This window comes from Dermacentor albipictus, chromosome 1, assembly GCF_038994185.2.
Source record: "Dermacentor albipictus isolate Rhodes 1998 colony chromosome 1, USDA_Dalb.pri_finalv2, whole genome shotgun sequence".
Lineage (NCBI taxonomy): Eukaryota > Metazoa > Arthropoda > Arachnida > Ixodida > Ixodidae > Dermacentor > Dermacentor albipictus.
In genome coordinates this window covers 145808343-145831824 of record NC_091821.1, presented here as the reverse complement: position 1 = coordinate 145831824, position 23482 = coordinate 145808343, and the positions used below count along the sequence as shown (strand labels likewise).

Here is a 23482-nt window from a genome sequence, read left to right as displayed (position 1 = left end):
GAACAAATTGCGTTAGTGTCGCAATATTGACGACTTGAACCGATTTGGTCCTAAACCAGCTAGCGTATTGAACCGCTATGTGCTTAGTGTACTGTGCTGTGCAGTATTCTGACGTGTACTTGACCGTGTGTTGTTATGAGGCTGCTCAATTTATGCTGGCGCTGAACATCGTGGTGGTGTTGACTGTTTAGCCTTGATTCTAAGAAGTGCCACTTGTGCTATGACAGACACCGTAGTTAGGGGCTCCAGGCATTGACGTTACCAACCTATGATTTATTACTAGTCTCAAAAACTGAAGTGTACGCGCCTTTGTGCATTGCGCCTTTATCAGAATGCGACCGTCTGAATCTGGAAAAACAAACTTTTGACCTACTCCGAGGCCTCATCGTGTTTTATCAGCTGAGGAGAAGCCAAGCAGAAGCGATGAATGCTGATACGATGTCAAAGTGTGATAGGCAGCGAATCTTGCAGGTGTGGATGTTATGTGGTGAAGTTTTATGCCATAATCTGATAGGGCTGGTCTCCGTACCCTCGACAGTGATCCTATGCGAAGGGAGCGTGCATTTTCGCTGTCGGTTGCTGGTCGACGACATCGCAAACCAGCACCTTAGACGGTACCGGCTTCCGAGGGAGCTGGTATTGAGCCTATGCGTGGCATTAGAACCGCAACTGCAACCGTGCGTAGCCCGATCACGTGCCATACCGGTTAACGTACAGGTGCTGGACCCCTTGCCTTGAAGTCATACGAAGCATATATTATGAAGCTTTCTTTTTCATTTCCTTAATTAGTATCGAAATAAAGACATTTAGTCGCTTTGGTGGCGCTGTATACAGGCGGGGTTAAGCCTGGCAGACCTGGCCGGCAATTGCTCCGACTGAGCATCTTTTCCTGCGCCAAATATGTCACCATGTGTCCATCAGTCCTGTTTCGCGCAGAAATGTGAGAAGAATGTGTAACACTTCCACTGCAATTATTTGAACGGTGGTGCGGTGAACGGGCGAGTGCGCTTGCGCTTGTCGGTGCGGTAGCAGACGTGCGCAAAAGGAAGCTGTCGAACTTATGCGCATTAAAGATGTCTTCTCTCTCTCTCTCTCTCAATCTCTCTCTCTCTCTCGCGCGCGCGAATAGGTCCGGGTGTGCAGTGTTTTGCCGTAAAATATACTCTCAACTACACATATATGCATGATGTGCGATCATGCTGTCATCGCAACCCATTGCCCTTCCCCAGTACAGGGTAGCCAACCGGAGATAATCTCTGGTTAACCTCCCTGTCTTTCCTTTGCGTCTCTCTCTCTCTCTCTGTCTCTCTGTCAATCGGGTATACGTGCTGGTCCAGCACATGTACCCGATTGACACGTGGTGTTACCATTCCTGAGCATGTGCAGATGAGTTTTGTGTCTTCTTTCATTTTTCGCCTCAGTGCTCCATTCAGTTGATAGTGGGCGTTCGTGTTGTCCACTTCTCTACTCTTGTGTCCTGTCTGCACGCCTCACTTCTGTTTTGCATAATGAATTCTTACCAACTAGCTCAGCTTTCTGTCGTTCGAAACCTTCATCGCGGATCTTTGACCGTTCCGGCCGCATTGCTGTTGTTTTTGTATGCTGATAATTTTTGTTAGCTTGTATGCGTTAGTTCTGGATATACACACTGTTTTCTTCTATTTATACTGCATGCGTATACTCCCTTACCTCTTTAATGTCATCTCGTGCTGGTGGGTAAAAGAGTAAATGAAGTGGCACATACACAAAACACATCGTACTCACACAACGTGAGAACAAATATCAATTTTTAAAACTTAACGCCGCAGCGCGTGATTGTGGAGTAGGGAAAATGAATGTGCTATTCTAGCTTCATGCTAACACGCGGCAAACTATGAAGCGCATGGAGTCGCAAGCTTGTGAAATCGAGCACAATCCTTTGGTCGCGTCTTCTCGGCGCTTGGCGCTTGGCGCGCATAGAGTATCTTTCCTGTCCTCCTCCTCGGCAGATTTCGTGGGCACGGCATGCGCACTTGAAACTAAACAGCGTCTGACCAAGCTCGTGTAGCTGGCATCCGAATTTTTCGCCGACTGATATTTCTCTGGGCGATCCTGACACGCCCCGTATACCATTGTCAAAAACGAATCTGCGTGGAAAGGATGGCCAGTAGTAACAATGTTAAAGAAAGAAAGGCGCAGTATGTGAAGCTAATACTCGTAGCCGTCCTGGGCAAGCATCAGCATCGCCATTTTTATCCATTGAGCAATGGATTTGTTAGCTGATAATGCCTGCTTACTCCTAGATTCCTAAATATGCTTGAAATCAGTTGCCTTTATTGGAACTGCTTTATTGGATTAAAGAGAGGACCTCCTGCTACAATTTTTGAAGCAAAAGGTTTCGAGTGGTTTATTATTTCTGCGCCGTTTATATAAGAGGCACGATATATCGTGGACGACATCCCATTAGAAATTGCAGGGAATGTGGCTGCACGATATTACCAGTTCGATTCAGGCCACGTGTTCTTACGATCAAAGAACAACACTTTCGTGAAGAGCATATACAGGGTCTCCCAACTACCATGCGCCAAGATTTAAAAATATACAAATGCCGCGTAGCTGGGCAGAACCAAGGTAATGTTGTTAGCCGTCGCTTGCAGATACTCAGATTATTTTTTGCATTCCGCCTAACTACATAATTCGTCTTAATGAATTAATCAGTCAACATATCGAATATTATAATTAGATTAGAAGAGTGAATGAGAAAATTGTAGAGCGACACAAAGAACTCCCGATACAGCTCTTTGTTGCGCAATACGTGCTGCACAAAAGTGTTTTTCCAAGCGTGAAAGAAGCCCGCGAGCACACGCCAAGTGTCTCGAGCGGCCATTCGCGCGGCACTTTTATAAAAACACTCTTATGTAGACCCGCCGTGGTTGCTCAGTGGCTATGGTGTTAGGCTGCTGAGCACGAGGTCGCGGGATCGAATCCCGGCCACGGCGGCCGCATTTCGATGGGGGCGAAGTGCGAAAACACCCGTGTACGTAGATTTAGGTGCACGTTAAAGAACCCCAGGTGGTCAAAATTTCCGGAGTCCCCCACTACGGCGTGCCTCATAATCAGAAAGTGGTTTTGGAACGTAAAACCCCATTTATTTATTACTTTTATGCAGCACGTATTAAGCAACAGGCAGCTGTATCGGGAATTGTTTGTGTGGCTCTACAATTTCTGATTGACTATTTTCCTCTAATAATGATATTTGAGAAATTGAATAATTAATTAAGACTAATTATGTAATTAGGTGGAATGCAAGAAATAATCTGAGTCTCTGCTATCGACGGCAAACATTACTTTGATTCTCTCCAGCTATGTGGCATTTGCATATTTTTAAATTTTGGTACATGATAGTTGGGACACCCTAGCTGTATACGGGATGCTATGACGAGTAAGTATGGACAGCTGGGCTAGTTGATTGTGATTAGCATTATGAAACATCGTTCCAGCGCACAATTGAACACGGACGAGAATAGAAAGACAACACGAACGCTTAACGATATACTTTCTAGTACATTGGGCCCTTTCTCCCCTCCTCCTTTGTGTGCAAACCCTTCCTCGACCCTTGTCAACCTTTTAGCAGTGACCACACCGGCGTTCGTGTTGTCTTTCTCTTCTCGTCCGTGTTCAATTGTGCGCTGGAACGATGTTTCATAATGCTAATGACGAGTAAAATCGTCGTCTTATGTAATGTAATCTTATGATGCACGCATTTTGTTATTGAAGATAGGCGCACGCACACATGACCACCTTCCGAGATCTGAAAAAAAGGGCACAAAGTAAGGTAGGATTTGGAGATTGTACATCTAATCGGCGAGCCTTTAAAGAATTAGTGTTGCAGTTATTGTCGCACATTCACTGATGTCCGCCGTCGCCAGTAACATGTTGCCGAGAAAAAAAAAAGGAAATGTAGTATTACCACCGCTACACTGTCTTCAAAATCAATGTGGCTATACTTCTGTTTGAAGCAAGAACACGCACAGTCGGCGCATCAGGCAGAATATTATGATATCGTCCAGCAACAAGCTTTAATGAACTTCGTATCTTGTAAGCGGCTTGGCGACAAATATGCCAAGCCGACCCTCCCCGTGAAGGTCTTTCCACGCGTCCTCTGCGCTGCGACGTATTCCGGGTGCATGCGGACCGCCTTTAGTGCGTGAACTGCAAAGAAAGCCGAAATAGCCGCTGCTAAACAAGAAAGTCACGCGTGAATCATCACTGAAAGAAGACACAACGATTTAGGCCGGCTGCGGCTGGCCTGGACAGCCTGGGGAAACGGAAGGCGTATTCATTCGCGTCAAAAGCCAGTTCGAACGAGGTGCCAGGAGCCTCTGGCTTTTTGTTTTCCCTTGTCGTTAACGAGACAGTTGTTTTTAGCGCGAAAAATCGTTCTTTGCTCCATTAGCCTGTCCTTAGCTTCCGCTTCTCTTCTTGAGTTGCGGTGGGCCCGTGTTCTCTTTCGTTCTTGCTGCCCTTTCGTTTTTACGCATCTTTCGTTGATGCTATTTCCGTGATGGAAAGGTGCCGGGTTTGAGCGAACGACGTCATTGAGAAGAGTGGCGGGTTTCCTAGACCCGCCAAGAAGAAACAGCGCGCAACTCTTAGGTAACTTTGGCACTGGACGTGACGCAATTAGGGCGCTTTTAATGTTGACCGACCAGAGCGTGCGCGCAACCTTTGTCAAGAGACCCACTCAGAGATAAGGTATCACTGGTGAATCACTACGTAGCCAGGCGACGATAAAGACGACATTCATTGTTAGCACCAGTGAGGATTTAGCACGAGTTGCTGAATTTTCACTCCTCTTGTACCCTAGTTTCTTGGCTATAATTAGCTGCTGACAGTGCTATGGCCTCGACAGCTGTAGGCCTGGCACCTTCTACAACGATATCCTATGTCGACACTTTGTCATCCTGTGTGCAAGCGGTTCAACTATAAATGACGACTTCATTTCTGTACATTGCCCACGAATATCCGATTTTATACAGAGCGCAACGTACCTACAATTCGACGTCATAATTCAGGCATACCGTGGTTTTTCGTTTTCTTGCGCATTAATCGTGCATTTTGCAGTATTGCATGCGGGCATGCGCTCTTCTGATAAAAGAGAGAGAGAGAGAGAAAATTTCGATGTTGAAGCAGCTATGAGCTTGTTCGATCGCAGTACCTGCTTCCAGTGGCTTCGACTGCAAACCAATGATTGTTTTCCATAACCGATGAGGAATTGTTTACTTGAGTTAGCCATAAGTGCTGCTACTGGTCCAGGTCGCAGCACCAACGTCTTATCGAACAAAAAGAAAAATCTCGCAGAATATATGTACAGTTGCTTTGGCGAGGCTGCGTGATCTGTCTGGTTATCGCTGTGCCCTTTCCCTCCATCGAAAAGCTCTTGGAAACAAAGCGCAAAAACTCTGAAACCCACAGGGCATATCGTCACGTCGCGTATGCGTGCTCGTAAGTGGTCTGCAAATGCTATAGCGAAGTGTATAAAAACGCAGGAGAATAAATAAATAAATAAAAGAAGACAGGAAGAAAAGAAAAGAAAGCTGATGCATTCTAAAAATTTTCACAATCTTACGAATGTTTGTCTCATGGGTAACACCTCTACCCTGTGGCCTTTAAAATGTTTTATAGACTACGACAGTGTGCCCTAACTAGACGTGCGATGAGAAAAAGCGTGGCTGAAAGCTATGTAATAATTCTGACAGCCGTAGGCACGCAAAAATATCCGACAGGAGATCTTCATAGCGATAGCTTTGAATGTGTATTTAATGCGCCTTTCATGCCGTCTGTCACAGCTATCATCACTTTTGCTTGCCAGAAAAAGTCGACAGATTAATAGTAAATATACAACTGGAGTGCCTGCGGGAACTGTTATAGGGGAGTGTGATGACATGGAGGAATAAGGCGTATTATTCTGTTACACGCTTCAGAGCAGAAATGAAGGTGTAATGGTTGATCAATCTGGATAAAAAAATGACGGAATGTTTATATAGCTTTCTCATGAGGACTCCGGTTACGCTTGTGGTGTGTGTGATAGGTGAAGTGATGCACCACTGTCTAGTACATCGTGGGATATTTGGGGAATGCCTTTATACTGCCGTCAATGTGTAGAGAGTTAGCGGACGTACGCCTGTCTTATCATTCACGGCAACAGTGCGAAAAACGTGGTAATTTCTTAAAAGAGTTATCACCATCATATCTGAGGACAATCGTCAACTTGCGTTTGCAATATTTGTGAAGAACGCACATACTCAGCCGGTGCGTCAATGTATTCGCTAATTTCACGCTATAGAGCCGAGAGAAACGGCATATCACTTCGAGCATCTACTGCTATGACGCATAGCCTAAGGAAAATCTCCAGCAGTATGGCAGATGAATTGAGTTCTGTGGGTGTGTGCGTGCGTGCGCGTGAGTGTGTGTGTGTGTGATGGAAGTAGTTCTTCGGATCCGGTGTTTAGTAAATTGAAAGCGAAAGAAGTGCAGGCGCCCGCAAATAAAAAGAAAAATACTTTCGACGTTTTTTCTTTAAGGAACTAACCGGAACGGCAATGCATTTCGTCGGTCACTTTCGAAATTGACATCTCGAAACTGGTGCAGTCCTGAGAATTCGTTCCAAGTGGATACGCCTTGCGAACTCACCGGCTATAATTCGTAGATTGAACTAGTGGACATAATGTTAATAAATGGAAAAGTACATTAACGTAATTATGCTAATTAGTTAATTAAGTATTTTAATTTCTCATAGAAGTAATGGCTGCCTGATCTTGTAGTTCAGATCAAGGATTAGAATTGTGCAGTCTGCCACTGACAATTTTTTAAAGATTTCGTGCAGCCAAGGAAAAAAAAAAACACCTTGTATATACACACACACACATAGCATACTTTTTTGTACAAAGTATCCACAGCTTCTCCGAAAGAGCTTGGAATGTGCTTTTCGCGCTTGTATTGTTTTCTCGGGTGTTTTGTTAATCCCATTTCGCTTAATTTCGGTCGCTAAGTATCTCGTTCTGGTGCTGAGCGTGATATCGTGGGTTCGATCCCGACTGAGAGGGACCGCATATACCGATAGGGGCAGAATGCAAAAACGCTTGTAACCGCCGAAGTTTCGGTGCTCGCTGAGGAGCCCCCTTAGGTGGTCAAAATTTTTTCCAAGTTCTCGCCCTTCCGGCGCCTCCGGTAACCCCAGTGTAAATTTCGCAGTTCATCGTCATCGCAACCTTCATCGGAAGCCCGTTTGTGTCCAACCGCAGGGGTGTCAAACTAGGCTATAATTCGGACACCGAAATAATAGTGCTTATTAAGCGAAACGCTTATCATTTGCTGGCAATGGCACTGTGCCTCACGTCATTCTCAACTTATGCGCAGCGTACCGGTGGCGCCGCCTCGTCTCGCTATGGCGGCTCCGGAAACTACTCGGCCAACTGCACGGCGGCGCGGAGCTCCACCTACGGCTCTGTGAGTGCTTCTCGGTGCGGCCACCCTGGATGCAGTGGCTCGTCGCACCAAGCTGCAATCGCGGCATCGCTCAGCGTGGTGTCACTAGGGCCGACGAACAGCAGAGGCTTGTTTGTGCATCTTTGACGAACGGAAAGCAGCCCACACGAAAACGCGGACATCGGGAGGAATGCGCTGTGCTGTCGTCTCCGCATCTGTTCCCGTTTCCGCGTGCGCGCTGTTTCTCGTTCGTCCAACTAAAGAGGGCTAAGTTAAAAATAAAGTTAGGAACTTGATCGGTGATTTTTTGTTAATTAGTTGATTATGCATCTCAATTTTCTTGTGCAAGTAATGTCCGCCTCTTCGAGTAGACCAGCTCATGGACTAAGTTGTGCTTTCTTCCAGGCAATTTTGAGCACTTTTTGAAAGTGTTCGCTGAAACGCCCTGTATAGGAGGCTGCCGCTGGCGTTTCAACCAGAGTGCGTGGCGTTCAATGTTAACTGGTTGAGCCTTCGAAAGTTTCGCTCAAAAATTCGTAGCTGCGCAAATATTGGACGAAGTGCACACAATTTGCGTTTTTGAACGATGCGAAGTCAAAATTAAATATCGTGCAATATAGGTTAGTGCAGTTCACTCACTACGAAATTCATTGACATATTACGAAGTCGAAGGTGGCTGTTATCCGAGGCAAAATTATCTTTCGGAATTCTTCGTAAGATCATGCCGCTGTAAATATCCGGTCGCCAAATTTCCACTAAAATTTACAGCCAAACATCGTCATCAAGCCCGCCTAACGATTTGATCGACACGTGGATGGACAGTTTTTTTTGTCCAACCTGCTGATAAGCCAATGTCAGCTCCGGCATGTCGCGCGCGTCGCAAGTTGTGTACTACGTTCGCTTTGCACCACGCCTCCATCAAGGCTCGCTGGGTGCATACTTACGACCTGATTGTTTTACATCGCTTCCATTCTTTTCTCATCACCTATCGCAACGAGGGACTGATACCGGCGATAATTTAAGCGTGGCGACCCGCACGCGAATGACGAAGCGCAAAAAAATAAATGAAAACTGAAGTCGTCGTTACATGTAACACGGCCCCTGGATCCATATCTTGTAAAAAAAAAAGAACCATAAAAAATATTAAATTATGGGGTTTTACGTGCCAAAACCACTTTCTGATTAGCAGGCACGTCGTAGTGGAGGACTCCGGAAATTTCGACCACCTGGGGTTCCTTAACGGTGGTCGAAATTTCCGGAGTCCATTCCCTTTATTTCTATTCTTTTTTTATCGTCTGCCGCGCTGAGTGCCTAATCCTGACGATAGCGACACCGCAGCTTCGCTCTAGCCAATTACTGCGAAAAACGAAAAGAATAAAAAAAAATTACAACCATTCCAATCTGTAGAGATGGAATGGCAGCGAAAGCTGACGACAGTCAAAGCTCTCAAACGAAAAGCAAAGTGCTTCACTTCCGCCGCGGGTCGACCCGAAGATAGTGCAATGCCGAGCCGACCCGGGGCAAAGGGGAAGCAGGCGTTGAGCGCTCCCCATACGTGGGTTCATCCCGAAGGTAGTGCGATGCCGTGCTGACCCACGGCAAAGGTGAAGCAGGCGTTAAGCGCTCCCCATACGTGGGTTCATCCCGAAGATAGGGCAATGCCGGGCCGACCCGGGGCAAAGGGGAAGCAGGCGTTAAGCGCTCTCCATACATGGGTTCATCCCGAAGGTAGTGCGATGCCGTGCTGACCCACGGCAAAGGTGAAGCAGGCGTTAAGCGCTCCCCATACGTGGGTTCATCCCGAAGGTAGTGCGATGCCGTGCTGACCCACGGCAAAGGTGAAGCAGGCGTTAAGCGCTCCCCATACGTGGGTTCATCCCGAAGATAGGGCAATGCCGGGCCGACCCGGGGCAAAGGGGAAGCAGGCGTTAAGCGCTCTCCATACATGGGTTCATCCCGAAGGTAGTGCGATGCCGTGCTGACCCACGGCAAAGGTGAAGCAGGCGTTAAGCGCTCCCCATACGTGGGTTCATCCCGAAGGTAGTGCGATGCCGTGCTGACCCACGGCAAAGGTGAAGCAGGCGTTAAGCGCTCCCCATACGTGGGTTCATCCCGAAGATAGGGCAATGCCGGGCCGACCCGGGGCAAAGGGGAAGCAGGCGTTAAGCGCTCTCCATACATGGGTTCATCCCGAAGGTAGTGCGATGCCGTGCTGACCCACGGCAAAGGTGAAGCAGGCGTTAAGCGCTCCCCATACGTGGGTTCATCCCGAAGGTAGTGCGATGCCGTGCTGACCCACGGCAAAGGTGAAGCAGGCGTTAAGCGCTCCCCATACGTGGGTTCATCCCGAAGATAGGGCAATGCCGGGCCGACCCGGGGCAAAGGGGAAGCAGGCGTTAAGCGCTCTCCATACATGGGTTCATCCCGAAGGTAGTGCGATGCCGTGCTGACCCACGGCAAAGGTGAAGCAGGCGTTAAGCGCTCCCCATACGTGGGTTCATCCCGAAGGTAGTGCGATGCCGTGCTGACCCACGGCAAAGGTGAAGCAGGCGTTAAGCGCTCCCCATACGTGGGTTCATCCCGAAGATAGGGCAATGCCGGGCCGACCCGGGGCAAAGGGGAAGCAGGCGTTAAGCGCTCTCCATACATGGGTTCATCCCGAAGGTAGTGCGATGCCGTGCTGACCCACGGCAAAGGTGAAGCAGGCGTTAAGCGCTCCCCATACGTGGGTTCATCCCGAAGGTAGTGCGATGCCGTGCTGACCCACGGCAAAGGTGAAGCAGGCGTTAAGCGCTCCCCATACGTGGGTTCATCCCGAAGATAGTGCAATGCCGAGCCGACCCGGGGCAAAGGGGAAGCAGGCGTTAAGCGCTCTCCATACATGGGTTCATCCCGAAGGTAGTGCGATGCCGTGCTGACCCACGGCAAAGGTGAAGCAGGCGTTAAGCGCTCCCCATACGTGGGTTCATCCCGAAGGTAGTGCGATGCCGTGCTGACCCACGGCAAAGGTGAAGCAGGCGTTAAGCGCTCCCCATACGTGGGTTCATCCCGAAGATAGGGCAATGCCGGGCCGACCCGGGGCAAAGGGGAAGCAGGCGTTAAGCGCTCTCCATACATGGGTTCATCCCGAAGGTAGTGCGATGCCGTGCTGACCCACGGCAAAGGTGAAGCAGGCGTTAAGCGCTCCCCATACGTGGGTTCATCCCGAAGATAGGGCAATGCCGGGCCGACCCGGGGAAAAGGGGAAGCAGGCGTTAAGCGCTCTCCATACATGGGTTCATCCCGAAGGTAGTGCGATGCCGTGCTGACCCGCGGCAAAAGTGAAGCAGGCGTTAAGCGCTCCCCATACGTGGGTTCATCCCGAAGATAGTGCAATGTCGGGCCGACCCGGGCCAAAGTTCCGAAGACCCCGAAGGGCGTGTTACACGTTCCAGAGCACACAGGGGTATGTGCCATGGAACTTGGACCATTTCTTCACTATGACCAGGATCGGACCACATGATGATTTTTCCGGTGCATGGATGCCAAAAAAAAAAGAGAACTACGGAAGGTTTGTCATATACAGCTTTCGCTGTAAAAATGAAACGGACAAGATTCTTCTTCCCGGAAAGGCAGCGTGCTATAACATTCTTCAGGACATTTGGACCTAGTTCTAAGCAAGCTAAATGAGTATAGCTGTTCAACTGTGTGCTATAGATGACCCGAATGAAGCTTCACGGTTCAATTGGCAAAGCTTTTCGTTCGCAAGTTCTATGTGCCATTGGCCGGCCACCTTTGCTAAAATTCCAGCCAATCCTATAGCATATCATTAGCCAGGGTGCGGCTCGCCACTGGCTAAGAGCACTTACGAGCACTTGTTAATAAGCGATATTTTGACGGAAAGCTTACGGAAGTTAACCTCAAAATGCTGCCACGCTTTGCAAACAAACAAACAAATAAAAATAATAATTTTACTCATCCATGCTCGAACTGGCAACGTATTTTTTAGAGTTACTCTAGCTCACATAGGACCGGAAGAACAATTGCTTGGTGCAGCTGCACGAAGGGAGTGCTTGCAGACGCGATCACGTGCATTAAAGCCACATCCTCAGCTGTCACAACTGTTGGCGGACGCGGAGCATGATGAACCGCGAAACTTTTGCGAGAACGTTTCGTGGACCAACGTTGCTACAGATACAGAAAAGAAAAAAAAAATATTATATGCGTGAGGGAGGTTTGAAGGTGCCGTGAAGTCATCAGTGAAAAATGCTGCGATGACGACAGTGGCACCTACACGCAAAGTTCGGGATAAGTCAGCGAAACCAAGCCGTGCCGATCGAGCGGTTTATGGGCAATTTCGGCGTTCAGAACTCTACCATGTTTGGTTATATATGATGGTCAGATTATGTCACAGCAACATCTCACATACCTGTGCACGCCGTGCTCTATACTTTCGACTTTGAGAAGTACGGTAATTTTTGTTTGTTTCTCAGTTGCGATAAAGTGAATGAGTTCAGCCTGTGACGCATATGCGTATAGACAGGAATCGGTGTACCGCGGAGTTTATGCATGGTACAGTCTAACAAGAGTACAAACGATCACACACGAAGAAATCACGCGGCACTAATCAACGTAGCCCTGCCGTAGGTCATCATAACGGCGTATAGACAGAATAACCGCGGTGACGCACGAGGATCGAGTGCCATGTGTGACACAAGTGGAAAGGCAAACCAGTGTATTTCCTTTTTCTTGCAGCCATCGTACGGCGGCAGCAGTCGCTACAGCGGCGCTCTTGCACCGAGCCTGAGCGTCTACAGTCCGAGCTACAAGGCGTCGAGCTCTGGTTACGGCTCCGATTACGGCCGCAAAAGCAGCCGGCCAAGCTCGGGCTACGGCTCGGGATACGGGTCTGGTTATGGGTCGGACTACGGGAAAAGTGCCAGCGCTGGGTATACATCCGACTATGGGCGGTCGGGTGGATATGGGTCGGACTACGGCAGTCGCAACAGTGGCTACGCATCGGACTACAGCAGGCAAGCTTTTTGAATATCCGTTCGTTCATCCTGGCGTACCTGCTGTCGCAAAAATTGCAAGGCCAACGTGCAGCCGACCACACCGGACATAGGGATACACAGTGTGGCGGGGCTTTTGTCTTCTCGCCGTATGTCGCATACGGAGGCGTCCCCGTCAGCCTTTGCACGCACAATGTAGATCAGCGCCAGTGAGCGCAGTGCGGCTACACGGTTTTATGTCCAGGTGTCAGGAGCACGTTGACCTGGGAAATTTTGTGACAGGTATCACACAAAAGGTGAACCTTTGGATTTTTGGGCGACTCGTGTACGCTAGCACATTGGAGCAACTGATTGCAGTAAAGATCTTTTGAAAAATGTTTTAGTCGTAAAAGCAGTGCGTTTTTGCGGGAGCATTACAGATATTTCGTTAATAGTGAGTGTCTCAAAGCCTTTGCAGTACTACGGCTGGCCACGTCATCCCGAGAATCGGAGGACATATATAGGCTGCCGCATCTGACATGCAAGCGAAGTTTGTTAGCCTTCGTTTACAACGATTTCGTGTCAGTTTCTAATGAATGTACGCAAGGAGATGTTGGGGCCTCGTAGAGGCGCTGGCTACTCCTCTGCTCCGACGTGTGATAAAACGAACACTTTGCGAAGAATGAAACTGCAACGACATGCAAAAACCACTTAAAGAAGAGTTCATGCAAACAGTTCACTAGTCGTGATACAGCCTACCACACCCGAACAAAAGTTCCGTTCAGCCTCGGTAAGAAACAAACTTCACGCTCTCTTAAACACAGTCTCTCAAAAATGAAATCGAAAAGCCGCAATGTGCAGCTTCCACCGTTTCATCTTGCCTCGCATTTAAATGTATACACCTATGCCCCTACCTGTATGCAGCGCAATTTTCGGCGGTAGACTTAGGCTTCACTGTTGCTCTTGCTTTGGTTTTGTAAGCCGTGACGAAAGCGTCTTTTCCTGCAATCTTCCCTCTTTTGTTATTGTGCTACTGGCGAGCGGTTGGAGAACTAGCAGAGCTATCTTTTCTGCGCGCTAAACGCAGAGAGGAGGATATTCCTTTACTGCATGTAGTGCGTCGTCGCCCCAGTTGCTCGCATCGTTTTCTTGTGTTATGGCTCAGAGACATCTCAATACGTCCCTTCGTGGGTTTCGCAGGTCGAGCACGCTGCCGCGACCAGGTAGCAGCTACAGCCGGCAGTCGTCGCATCAGGGCGCACCGGGACCTACGTCCGGTAGTAGTGGTTACAGCAGCTATCGGCGTCCTTCGTCTGGGGGCAACAGCGTGGCCAACGCTGTCAAGATGTTCGGAAGCCTAGCTCATCGAGAAGAGGGCGCCTCCAAGCCGCCGGTGTCGCGGAGCTACTCAGTCAAGTCCAAGGAGGACGCTGCGCGACCGCCATTCTGCAGCATGCCATCCCGAGAAGAGTCCAAAAGCTTCGTCTGCGTGCCCGCCAGGGCCCATGAAGAACAGCCGGACACGGTGGAAGCCAAGGTAAACTGCGTCAGTCAGAAAAGTCGTTGTTACGGCTATCGTGAAGGAGTAGCCTATCTACACGTCGTGTGTGCCCATTACGGTGCAGCTAGGTAATGGAGCACCACTAAAGCGATCTCATCAGCCGTCACACCTCCCTTCATTTTATAGAAAGATAATTATTGTCATTGTGTCGTTTCAAAGATAACTACCTGATATTTGAAAGAAAAAGAAATGCATCACAATCACTTTTACTTGAGAGAAGTCATGTGACATGTCCCGTCAAAGAGAGGAAAGTATAAACCCCATGCAAGCGATCCTGCACGCGACAGCGACAAGCGACGCGATGGAGATGGCTGTCGCGCTCGCTTGTCGCCTACAAGTTGTAGCCCATGCGAGCGACGACTTCGAGCGACCGTCTCCCTGGCGTCGCCGGTATGAGAGCAACAAATACGCCTCGTAACTGGCGTGACGCGAGCTCTATTAATTTAAGTTAATGTGTTTTACTGTAAAAAGCAGCATTAAATATTTCTGAACGTCTTGCAGTAGGTTCTTATCCTTACACGTACAAAAATTCAATCGTTTGCTGGTTCCGTGCGACAATCGGCAGTACTTGAGTGATGTACATCCAGTTCCGGCTTCGCGCTATTGGTTAGTCGGTCGCGGCACTTCCGGGAGACGAGCGACAAATTCTAGATTTCCAGAACCAAGCGATCGAGCGACAATACCGAGCGATCTGTTCAAGCGACGGCCTGTTTCATCGCTCGAAGCCGTCGCTCGTCGCCGTCGCGCACAAAATCGCTCTCATGGGGTTTAGCCTGAACGCTGAAGTCAGATCTCATAAGTAAACGCATAAGGGCAGGTTGATGACAGTGTTCCAACAGGCGGGTTTGGTCTATAGTAGTCAGCGCAAGCTATTCAACCGCCCGTAGTGTCTGCTTCACGTCATGTAATTGTGTAACCACAGTTTTTATTCTATCGTCACATCAGGCATGTGGTACTCCAGAGACGATCTCGCACATCCTCTGCGACTATTACCGCACATAACGTCAGGCACTTAATGCTGCACTGACTGATTTGCACGAGAGACCTCTTTCGGAGCGGATGATTCTGGATCCGTGGAACAACACTCGAACAGCAGTACGAGAAACAAGAACGCCGTGGACATGTTTAGATGAGAGCGGCCTTACTTCCAAGTTCTAGCAACAATGACAGGCGCCTGCGCATCGTGACATGCTGTGCGCAGAACATGTTTGCACATCACACGTGCGTGTACATGGTCCACCATCCACTATCATCGTCAACCGCTCTCTCTCTCTCCTTTTCTTTCCCCGTCTCCATTTTCCCCTACGTAGAGTAGCAGGCCGGATTCAAAGCTCCTCCGGCCTGCATGAAAAACGGCGAAATATTTCTCTTTGAAGGTTCCTGCGGCCTTCTGAAAAGACTAGACGCTTCACTCAGTGTTGACGAAGTCCTCTTTCTGCAGAGTTTCCAGTAATGTATTCAGCTCTGCAGCTCTGCAGTATAACGCTCGCAGGGCCATAACAAGTAATCCCCATCACCATATAGTTGCCGCACTCTGCACAGAGCGGGGAAGACGTGTACCCCCTCCTGAAAGATTCAAGCTGGCGTGTACGCTGAACCTGTTCTGATCCGAAAACAGTGAGTGGCCTTCGGCCGAGTAACCCTCATGATCGCGGAGGGCTCACGTGGCACCGTTCAAATCTTGCGAAAACGACCTTTTGAGTAAGAAATATACGCAGCATGCACGTAGGCTTATAAACGCTCGCTGGCTGTACGCTACACAAGCCGTAGAGCCGCACAAGCCGTAGAATAGTTGAGTTGAGAAGCTGTTAAATTTGCTGCTTCAGCAAAGAAGAAGTGACGACATAATGACCAAGACGACCGATTTAGTGCAGAATTTGCTATATCTGGTTTAACGAAAATTTGCGTCATGGATTCATCCACCATGCTTGGAGTCGTGTGTGACGTAAGGAAACTCGGCGATGCGTCACGCGGCAACAGCTTCTTTCTGAAATAGATGGCACTTCGCCAGTGCCAAGTTTAAAAACTGGATCCCTCAAATTGCGAAGCTGGAGTGAACCTCACGAACCCTGGTGGGCATTACAGGCAGCCTGCGCTTGTAAACAAGCTTCCTTTATATTAACGACGTTCTCACCGCTTCGCCTGACCCGAACACTCTTGCTGCAAACACTCAGGGTGTGTTGAATTAGGTAAGCCACAAACACCTAAAAGCATACGTGTGCCGAGTGCCGTAGCGCTTACTTTTAAAGCCTGCTCCTACGATTCATAGAACGTGCCGTGTAACTGCAGTGAACTCTGTGGCAACGCGAGATTATTCGAGGGATCTATTCTAAAACTTTCAGCTTCGACTGTAGTTTTTCGTGGATTGACACCCAGTGCAATTATAACTTAAGGTATTCTTTAACGTAGCGACGTTCCTGCTCCCAAGCTTGTCATTGTGTTCAATGTGGCCTTCGTTCACGGCCACAGCAAGCCTAGAATGGGTTGCTGTGGCAACGTCAATGTGGCAACTCGGCAACGATGCTACGGAAAAATAACGCTGGCAGGAAATGTGTCTGCCCATAAATTCCCTTCATCACAATTGCTTCCGCTGGCCTACCATCACTCGCTTAAATGCGATTGTTCCAGGATGCTACCTTCGTGTTACTCGTAATTTTCGCCTGAGCACTGCTCAATGCGGTACCAGGAATAACATGCGATCCAAGACTCGTCAGAACACATTGCATCGGTTGCAAAACCACTAACGAATTTGGTATTCTGACAGAGCTATAAGTTCCACGCTTTATGTGCAAGGAGATTTATGGTGATAAGTAGTCGAGGAGATAGAATGAGCTACAATCGGAGAGCAGCATCTGCTTATTGAGACCGCTAAGCATCTGATACCTGTACAACCCGACGAAACCATTGTTTCGACATTTTGAGCTACCAGCTAACATATATGGACGTGAGCATCGAGTTGTGTGGTTGGCTAGATCGATGCCATGTTTTGTGAGGCTCTGCCTGCGTATCTCCACTATATTGATACCGCGGCGCATATATTCTTCAGAAATGCCTTACTTGGTCATTATGTATGCGACTTCAGGAGTGTGAGAAAGTACATGGTTATGTCATTTACAGAATTCGTAAGCGGACGCAGAAAAGACTGCCTTGGCGCTGGCAACCTCGTTATTTAACTTCTTGATGAATTGTATGCTACTGAGGGGACGACACATTTTCGTTGGACAAGCACCTTGCTGAGCACATTACACAGTCCAGGACGGTTGCACGACGCCAGATTATTTTTTTTTTTCGTGGTACGAGATCAACAGCACTCCTCGAGTGAGAACGGCACAGAGCTCATTTCCGACATATCTCCAGCTTGCAGTTGCAATGTCTATACTCTGTGCGTTGTACACGCTACAATCCCGCCTCATATGCGCTCTCGGCGGCTGCCACAAATTAAAATTAAGGGTGAAAGCCTACTGAATGCCACTGAACCAACTTCACAGCGTAGCAGCTGCGCGATGAGAAACAACGCGGCGTCGGGTTCCAGATATGTTGGAAACACGTTTCGCTTGGTTGTCGCTTTGGTCTCCCGAAAACATTCGAGGATTTGCGCACCATAACCTTCAAAGTTATAATACAATTGTGTCAGCGGAGCACATGCGGTTTCTTGACTGTGGGTGGCGCTTCCCGGAGCCTATAGCTCGTGCCTCAATCGACTGACGCTTGAACAGCCAGGGCCTCGATCCTATGCATTCAAGCGTCGAAAGGACACTCCGTCGAGCCTTTACAAGTAACAGAAAAGTAAATATCTATAAGAATCCAGGGAAAAATTATCTCTCCTATAGTTGCTAGTGTTCCCGTTTGCTGCCCCATATGAGACCCTTCATTCCTGCAGCAGTTGCATATTGGCATTCTCTTCAAAGCAAAGGCTTCTGACAGCGAATTCATAAGTGTTCCCAGCGAGGCGCATACACTGGTCTTCCGACAGGTTTCCTCAGCGCGCTATCCATCACATTGGTTATACTAAAAGGTCAGGTGCGCTGTTGCTCTGCATATCGCGCATCGTGGTGGTCTGCTTGTGTGCTTATTATAGCTGCTACTGAAGGACCACATTATGTCATGCGTCCGAATTGGGCCGCAAGACGCCATGCTCAGCGCCCGGTGTCCACGGAGCGATATACGAGTACCGAGTGTACGTAGGTGTTCGTGCAATGAGTCGTAATAGCCGCTCCTCCTGATTGGAGACTTACACCACGAACCACTCGTTGACAACGGCGGTCCACTTGCTGCCCAAAGTGGAACACACAAACGGAGCATTCTCACCAGGAAGACAGCATTACGGGAACTCCCTGCGTGGCTCTCGTGCATATACGAACGCCGTCTCGCGAAGAGTAGCAAGGATGAGCGTACTATACAGAGAGTGGCCGCTTCATCAGCCCCGACTTTGTAGCAACCAAAGTTCCCACTGAGGTACCGCAGGTAGTTTACACCCGTGCATTAACCTGCTCTTATATACTATACAGTGTCAGATGGCATGTCTCCAGGATTCGCTGGGGAAGTCTTTCGTCGATTATGCCTCTATAAACGTAATTCTGGTGAAAAAGTTACCTACATATATATATATATATATATATATATATATATATATATATATATATATATATATATATATATATATATATATATATATATATATATATATATATATATATATATATATATATAAGCACACGCACACGGCTTCACTGGCAACTGAGAGTTTAATATTCATGATGAATTTAATATTCATGATGAATTTAGCAGTGACTCTCATATCGAATGCGCAAACTTTACAAATGCATTAGCCCACATGATATCTCAGAGTACCACATATAAACAAAACAAATACGAGGAACCTTTGTGCCCATGGATGAATAACACCATACTTACAGCAATAAAAGAAAAGGACTGGTGGTACCAAAAATGGAAAAAACATAGAGATAACACCTATTATTTGCAAAATTATCGAATATCTCGTAACCACGTAGTAGCTGTTATCCGGAGGCGGAAAAAAGAATACAACGCATTCCTAATAAAACAAGCACAAGGCAATACCAAAAAAATGTGGGAAATTATAAAAGCAGTAATTGATAAACCAAATAAAAGACCAATCGCTCCTGAACATGTCGATGCCAAGTGCGCCGACACTTTTAATGCGTATTTTACTAGCATTGGCCCAAAACTAGCGGAGCGTATTCCAGTTACTGAAAGCAATGTCGATTGCTCCATCATCCATGCATGTTTTTCCTTGGTTCAAGTGGACGAGCATACCATAACCTCAATTATATTAGGCATGCCTTGCTACAAAGCTACTGGCCACGATGGCATTACTGTAAAAGCATTGAAAGACAATATGGATATCCTTGTGCCAGTACTCACTAAAATAATTAATAACTGTATAACTCGAGGCACATACCCTGATATATTAAAGATAGCAAGAGTTTCTCCTATATATAAAAATGGTGACGTCAATGACCCTGGAAGCTATCGGCCTATCTCTGTGCTTAGCATAATAAATACTGTATTTGAAAAGGTAATCGCGGCTCAACTGAAGCACTACCTAAACGAAAACAAGCTTCTAACAGATTGCCAACATGGATTTAGAGCCAATCGATCAACGTCTTCAGCAGTGTTAGAATTAACCCAGAGTATAAACACAGCCCTACACAAAAACGAGATTGCCGTAGGATTATTTTTAGATTTAAAGAAAGCATTTGACACGGTCTGTCATTCCATACTTCTAAAAAAATTACGAACTTATGGTTTTAGCGAAATGACAATGGACCTCTTTTCAAGCTACCTAAATGGTCGAAAACAATATGTAAAATTTGGCTCCTTTGTTTCCCAGTATACTACTATAGTCACAGGAGTTCCGCAAGGATCAGTATTGGGGCCCATACTGTTCTCGCTGTATGTAAACGACCTCCCAACAATACTAAAGTCACCAAAATGTATCATGTACGCTGACGATACCACGCTATTATTTTCAGGTAAATCTCCTGGAATATTGCAGAACACTATAAACAGCGAGTTATCCAACATATCAACTTGGTTTGCTTGTAATAAATTAACACTTAACAGAGATAAGACAAAATACATAGTATTCAACTCCCGTTATTCCAGGGGTGACACAATTGGCATGCAAATTCACCTTCTAGGTGGAACAATAGAACAGCTCGATCACATAAAATATTTAGGGGTATTATTGGACTGCAACTTGAACTGGAGACCACATATATCTAGTATATGCGCGAAATTAGCTTCGGCTTGCTATTTATTAATAAAATGCAGGGAATATCTTGACCTTAGCGTACTTAAAGTTGTTTACTTTTCCATATTTCACTGTCACATCACATATTGTTCTGAATCATGGTCAAGCACATATAAAACATACATAGATCCCGTTTTTCGGTTACAGAAAAGGGCCTTGCGCATTATGACATACACAAGCCCACATGATAATACTGACATGCTGTTCTGTCGTCTCGGTATATTACCTTTATCTCTGGCATGCGAAATGAAAGTTGCAATTTTGATTAACAATATCTTACATGGGAATCACTCATTATCACCAAGCCTGTTTGTTACACCTAATCGCAATACAAGGGGTGCAACAAATATAAATTTTAACCTACCAATCGCTCGTAACACGTATGGCCAACGACTACTTGAGTTTCATGGTGCTAAAATTTGGAATACAGTACCTCTTGAGGTAAAAATGGCCAACAACTTCGTGTCTACTGTTAAAAAGCTATACCTATCAAAAAGTACGTGATTTTTTGTCAGTCTGGTTCTCCACCTGTTTCATACTGTGCTGAATCTTTTCAGAAAGCCTAAACACTTCAACACAGACACTTGCAAATGTGTCACTTCTACGTATAATATGCTATCTCGGTTTTTTCATTGTGTATGTGCATGTATTCTCCTGACAGTTCTGTTTTATTACCATTGATTGATATGCACTGTTTTTCTTTTGTAATGTTTTTGATTGCATGTATCCACCTAACTATATTAGGTTGTATCATTAAAAAACTAGATAAGCGCATGACATTGTAGCTGCTACTACAAATATGACTATGGGCCTACACTAGCCTTTGGCTACAGGCCCAACAGTTCCTTTGTACAAATTATTATCAATGAAAAATAAACTGAATTGAATTGAATTGAATTGAATATTAATTTTGACTCTTAATATGGCACAAAACAACCAATGCAAAGCCTGTTTTTTTTTCTTTCTTAACACGCCGATAATTTATTTCTTTGGCTGACAGACCGGTTTTGCGCAGGTATCCTTTTTCTGTCAGTAAAATTGATGGTGCACTCATGCAAGACAGCCCGCTCCCCTCGATTGCCATGCTTTCTAGAATTTCGCGCGTCAGCTCGTCTAATTTTTTTTCTATAAAATCTTGATGTCGTGAAATCGCCAAACAAAAATTAATTCTTGGGTTTTACCAAGACTACGTTCTCATTATGAGGCATGCCGTAGTGGGGGACTCCTGATTAACTATGAACACCTGGGTTTCTTCAACGTGCGCCTAAGTCTAAGTACACGAGCGTTTTTGCACTTCGCCCCCATCGAAGTGGTGCCGGCGCTGCCGGGATGGAACCGACATCCTCGAGCTCAGCAGTGCAACGCCATAGCCACTTGGCTACTGCGGTGGGTAGGTGTAATGACAGTGGTGTTGATGAAAAGCAAGGTACCCGGCGGGGGTGCATTCTGAGGATGCTGCGTGTTCTCTGGTCCTGTTTCTCCTATGATCGGCCATGGGAGTAAGGTATATCGCACATCACCCCTTTATTTCAAGTAACTTATTTCTAGCGTACATTGTTTTTTCTTTTTTTCTTTGTTATTATTATTTTTTGTGTGAATTGATTATTTTTCTTGGCAATTGTTGATCCGTGCACGCATTGAATAAGCCTTGTTTGTTGCTGAGCATACCACCGTGACCCCTTCTTTGACGGCTATCTTCTTTAGCTTGTGACCGCGTATACACGGTACAAGGGGGACCTTTTAGAGCACAGGTGTTGCCCGTTCCTGCGGTGAGCGTCGGCGTCGTACCTCGTAACCGAGCGAACGAACTCAGCAAAAGATAAGAGCGAACGCGGAGCGCAGCGGGCGATGAAAGACGGCGAGAGCGAAGATAGTGCGAGCAGGGAAGCGGAGGAGGAAGGGGCAGCGGAACCATGAGTTGGAAAGCGGAGGAGTACGGTATGGCAAAAGCGTGCGAAGAAAAGCGTAGTGCCGCGCAAGACGGACTATGGTGACAATGGCTACGAGATGGCACCTGAGTGGCGCGCGTCGTTAGGGTGCCTCGATGCGCTCGCTCGCCTCCGCATCGTTCGCGATGGCGCACGCATCGAGGCACCCTACGCGTCGCCTGTTCACCAATGCGCTGCATGAGCGGAGGTCTGTCTGCAGCGCATGCTGTGAATCGTGCCCACGCGTCAGCCACGCGCTACTTCTCGCGATCTCCCGATTATCGAGGCTGTCGCGCCACACTTCGCTACGTTTGAAACGCGCCGCACGAGACAGATTATCCTCGCTGTGTTTTCATTTCATCGTGAAATGAAAACATGTATAAGGGATGCGCTCAAGTTTCGCATTAGGCAGTATCGTAATCGTCGGCGAATTTTTTTCTTGGTTAGGGTGTCTATCAACCGGAAAAACCGGGAATTCTCAAGGATTTTGAATAGTCTGGAAATACGCAGGGAAAACTCAGGGAATTTGTGCTTCTATCAGAGAAAGTTAGCTGTGTAAATTTATTGAAAAAGAACGAAAGCCGCGCTAATGCTGGCTCCAGTAACAGAGGAATCGCAACAAATCGTATTTGACGCCATGTCGTCGGCTCGAGGCGTTTCCAGAGTACATGTCAACGACCAATTTTCCAGACGCCCGATTTTTCTGACATGCCCGATGATTCGCACGGCTTCGCGGCCGTGCGAAGCCGTGCGAAACATTGACTCCATAGAGTCAATGTATAAGAAAGTCTAAAATTCGGGATGCAAGAACGCTTCGCCGACCGATAGTTCGGACTTTTTGCCCTGACTGCAGGTCCGAAACGGCATTGATCAAAGCCACCACCGCCGTCATTTTGATCCGGCGCTCTAGCACGCTTCGACGTTCGCTATTAAGCTTCTTGCCGTTCGGTGCCGTGTTTTTCATTTAAATAATTCGCGGCTGTCAGCAATAGTACCGACTCTGCCTATTGTGGTCCTCGCGATTGGCTTCGAAGCTCAGAAAGCACTACGCGTCGTATTATGCCGGTTTACGAAGAACGCTTCCCCTTAATACAGCTCTGTTACGCGATGAAGCTTAACAAGTATGGGAAGGGGCAATTGTCACGGGACCCAGTATGTATTGCTTAATTATACACGCGTGCACCCGCATCTCCTGTCACAATACAAGCACCGATATGCCTAATAAGTGTGCTGGCTGGCCGTCAGAGCTTTTTCGGTCGTG

At 47.3% G+C, this 23482-nt stretch overlaps 1 protein-coding gene across 1 annotated transcript in view; it reads left to right on the top strand.

Annotated features, from left to right (window-relative positions):
• Positions 1–23482, top strand: part of Fhos (Formin homology 2 domain containing) — a 289796-nt gene that overhangs the window by 73038 nt on the left and 193276 nt on the right. Inside the window, exons 2-4 of the mRNA XM_065443135.2 lie at positions 7399–7488; positions 12202–12479; positions 13638–13974. Coding sequence (XP_065299207.1) covers positions 7399–7488; positions 12202–12479; positions 13638–13974 — 705 coding nt within the window. The remainder of the gene's footprint in view (positions 1–7398; positions 7489–12201; positions 12480–13637; positions 13975–23482) is intronic.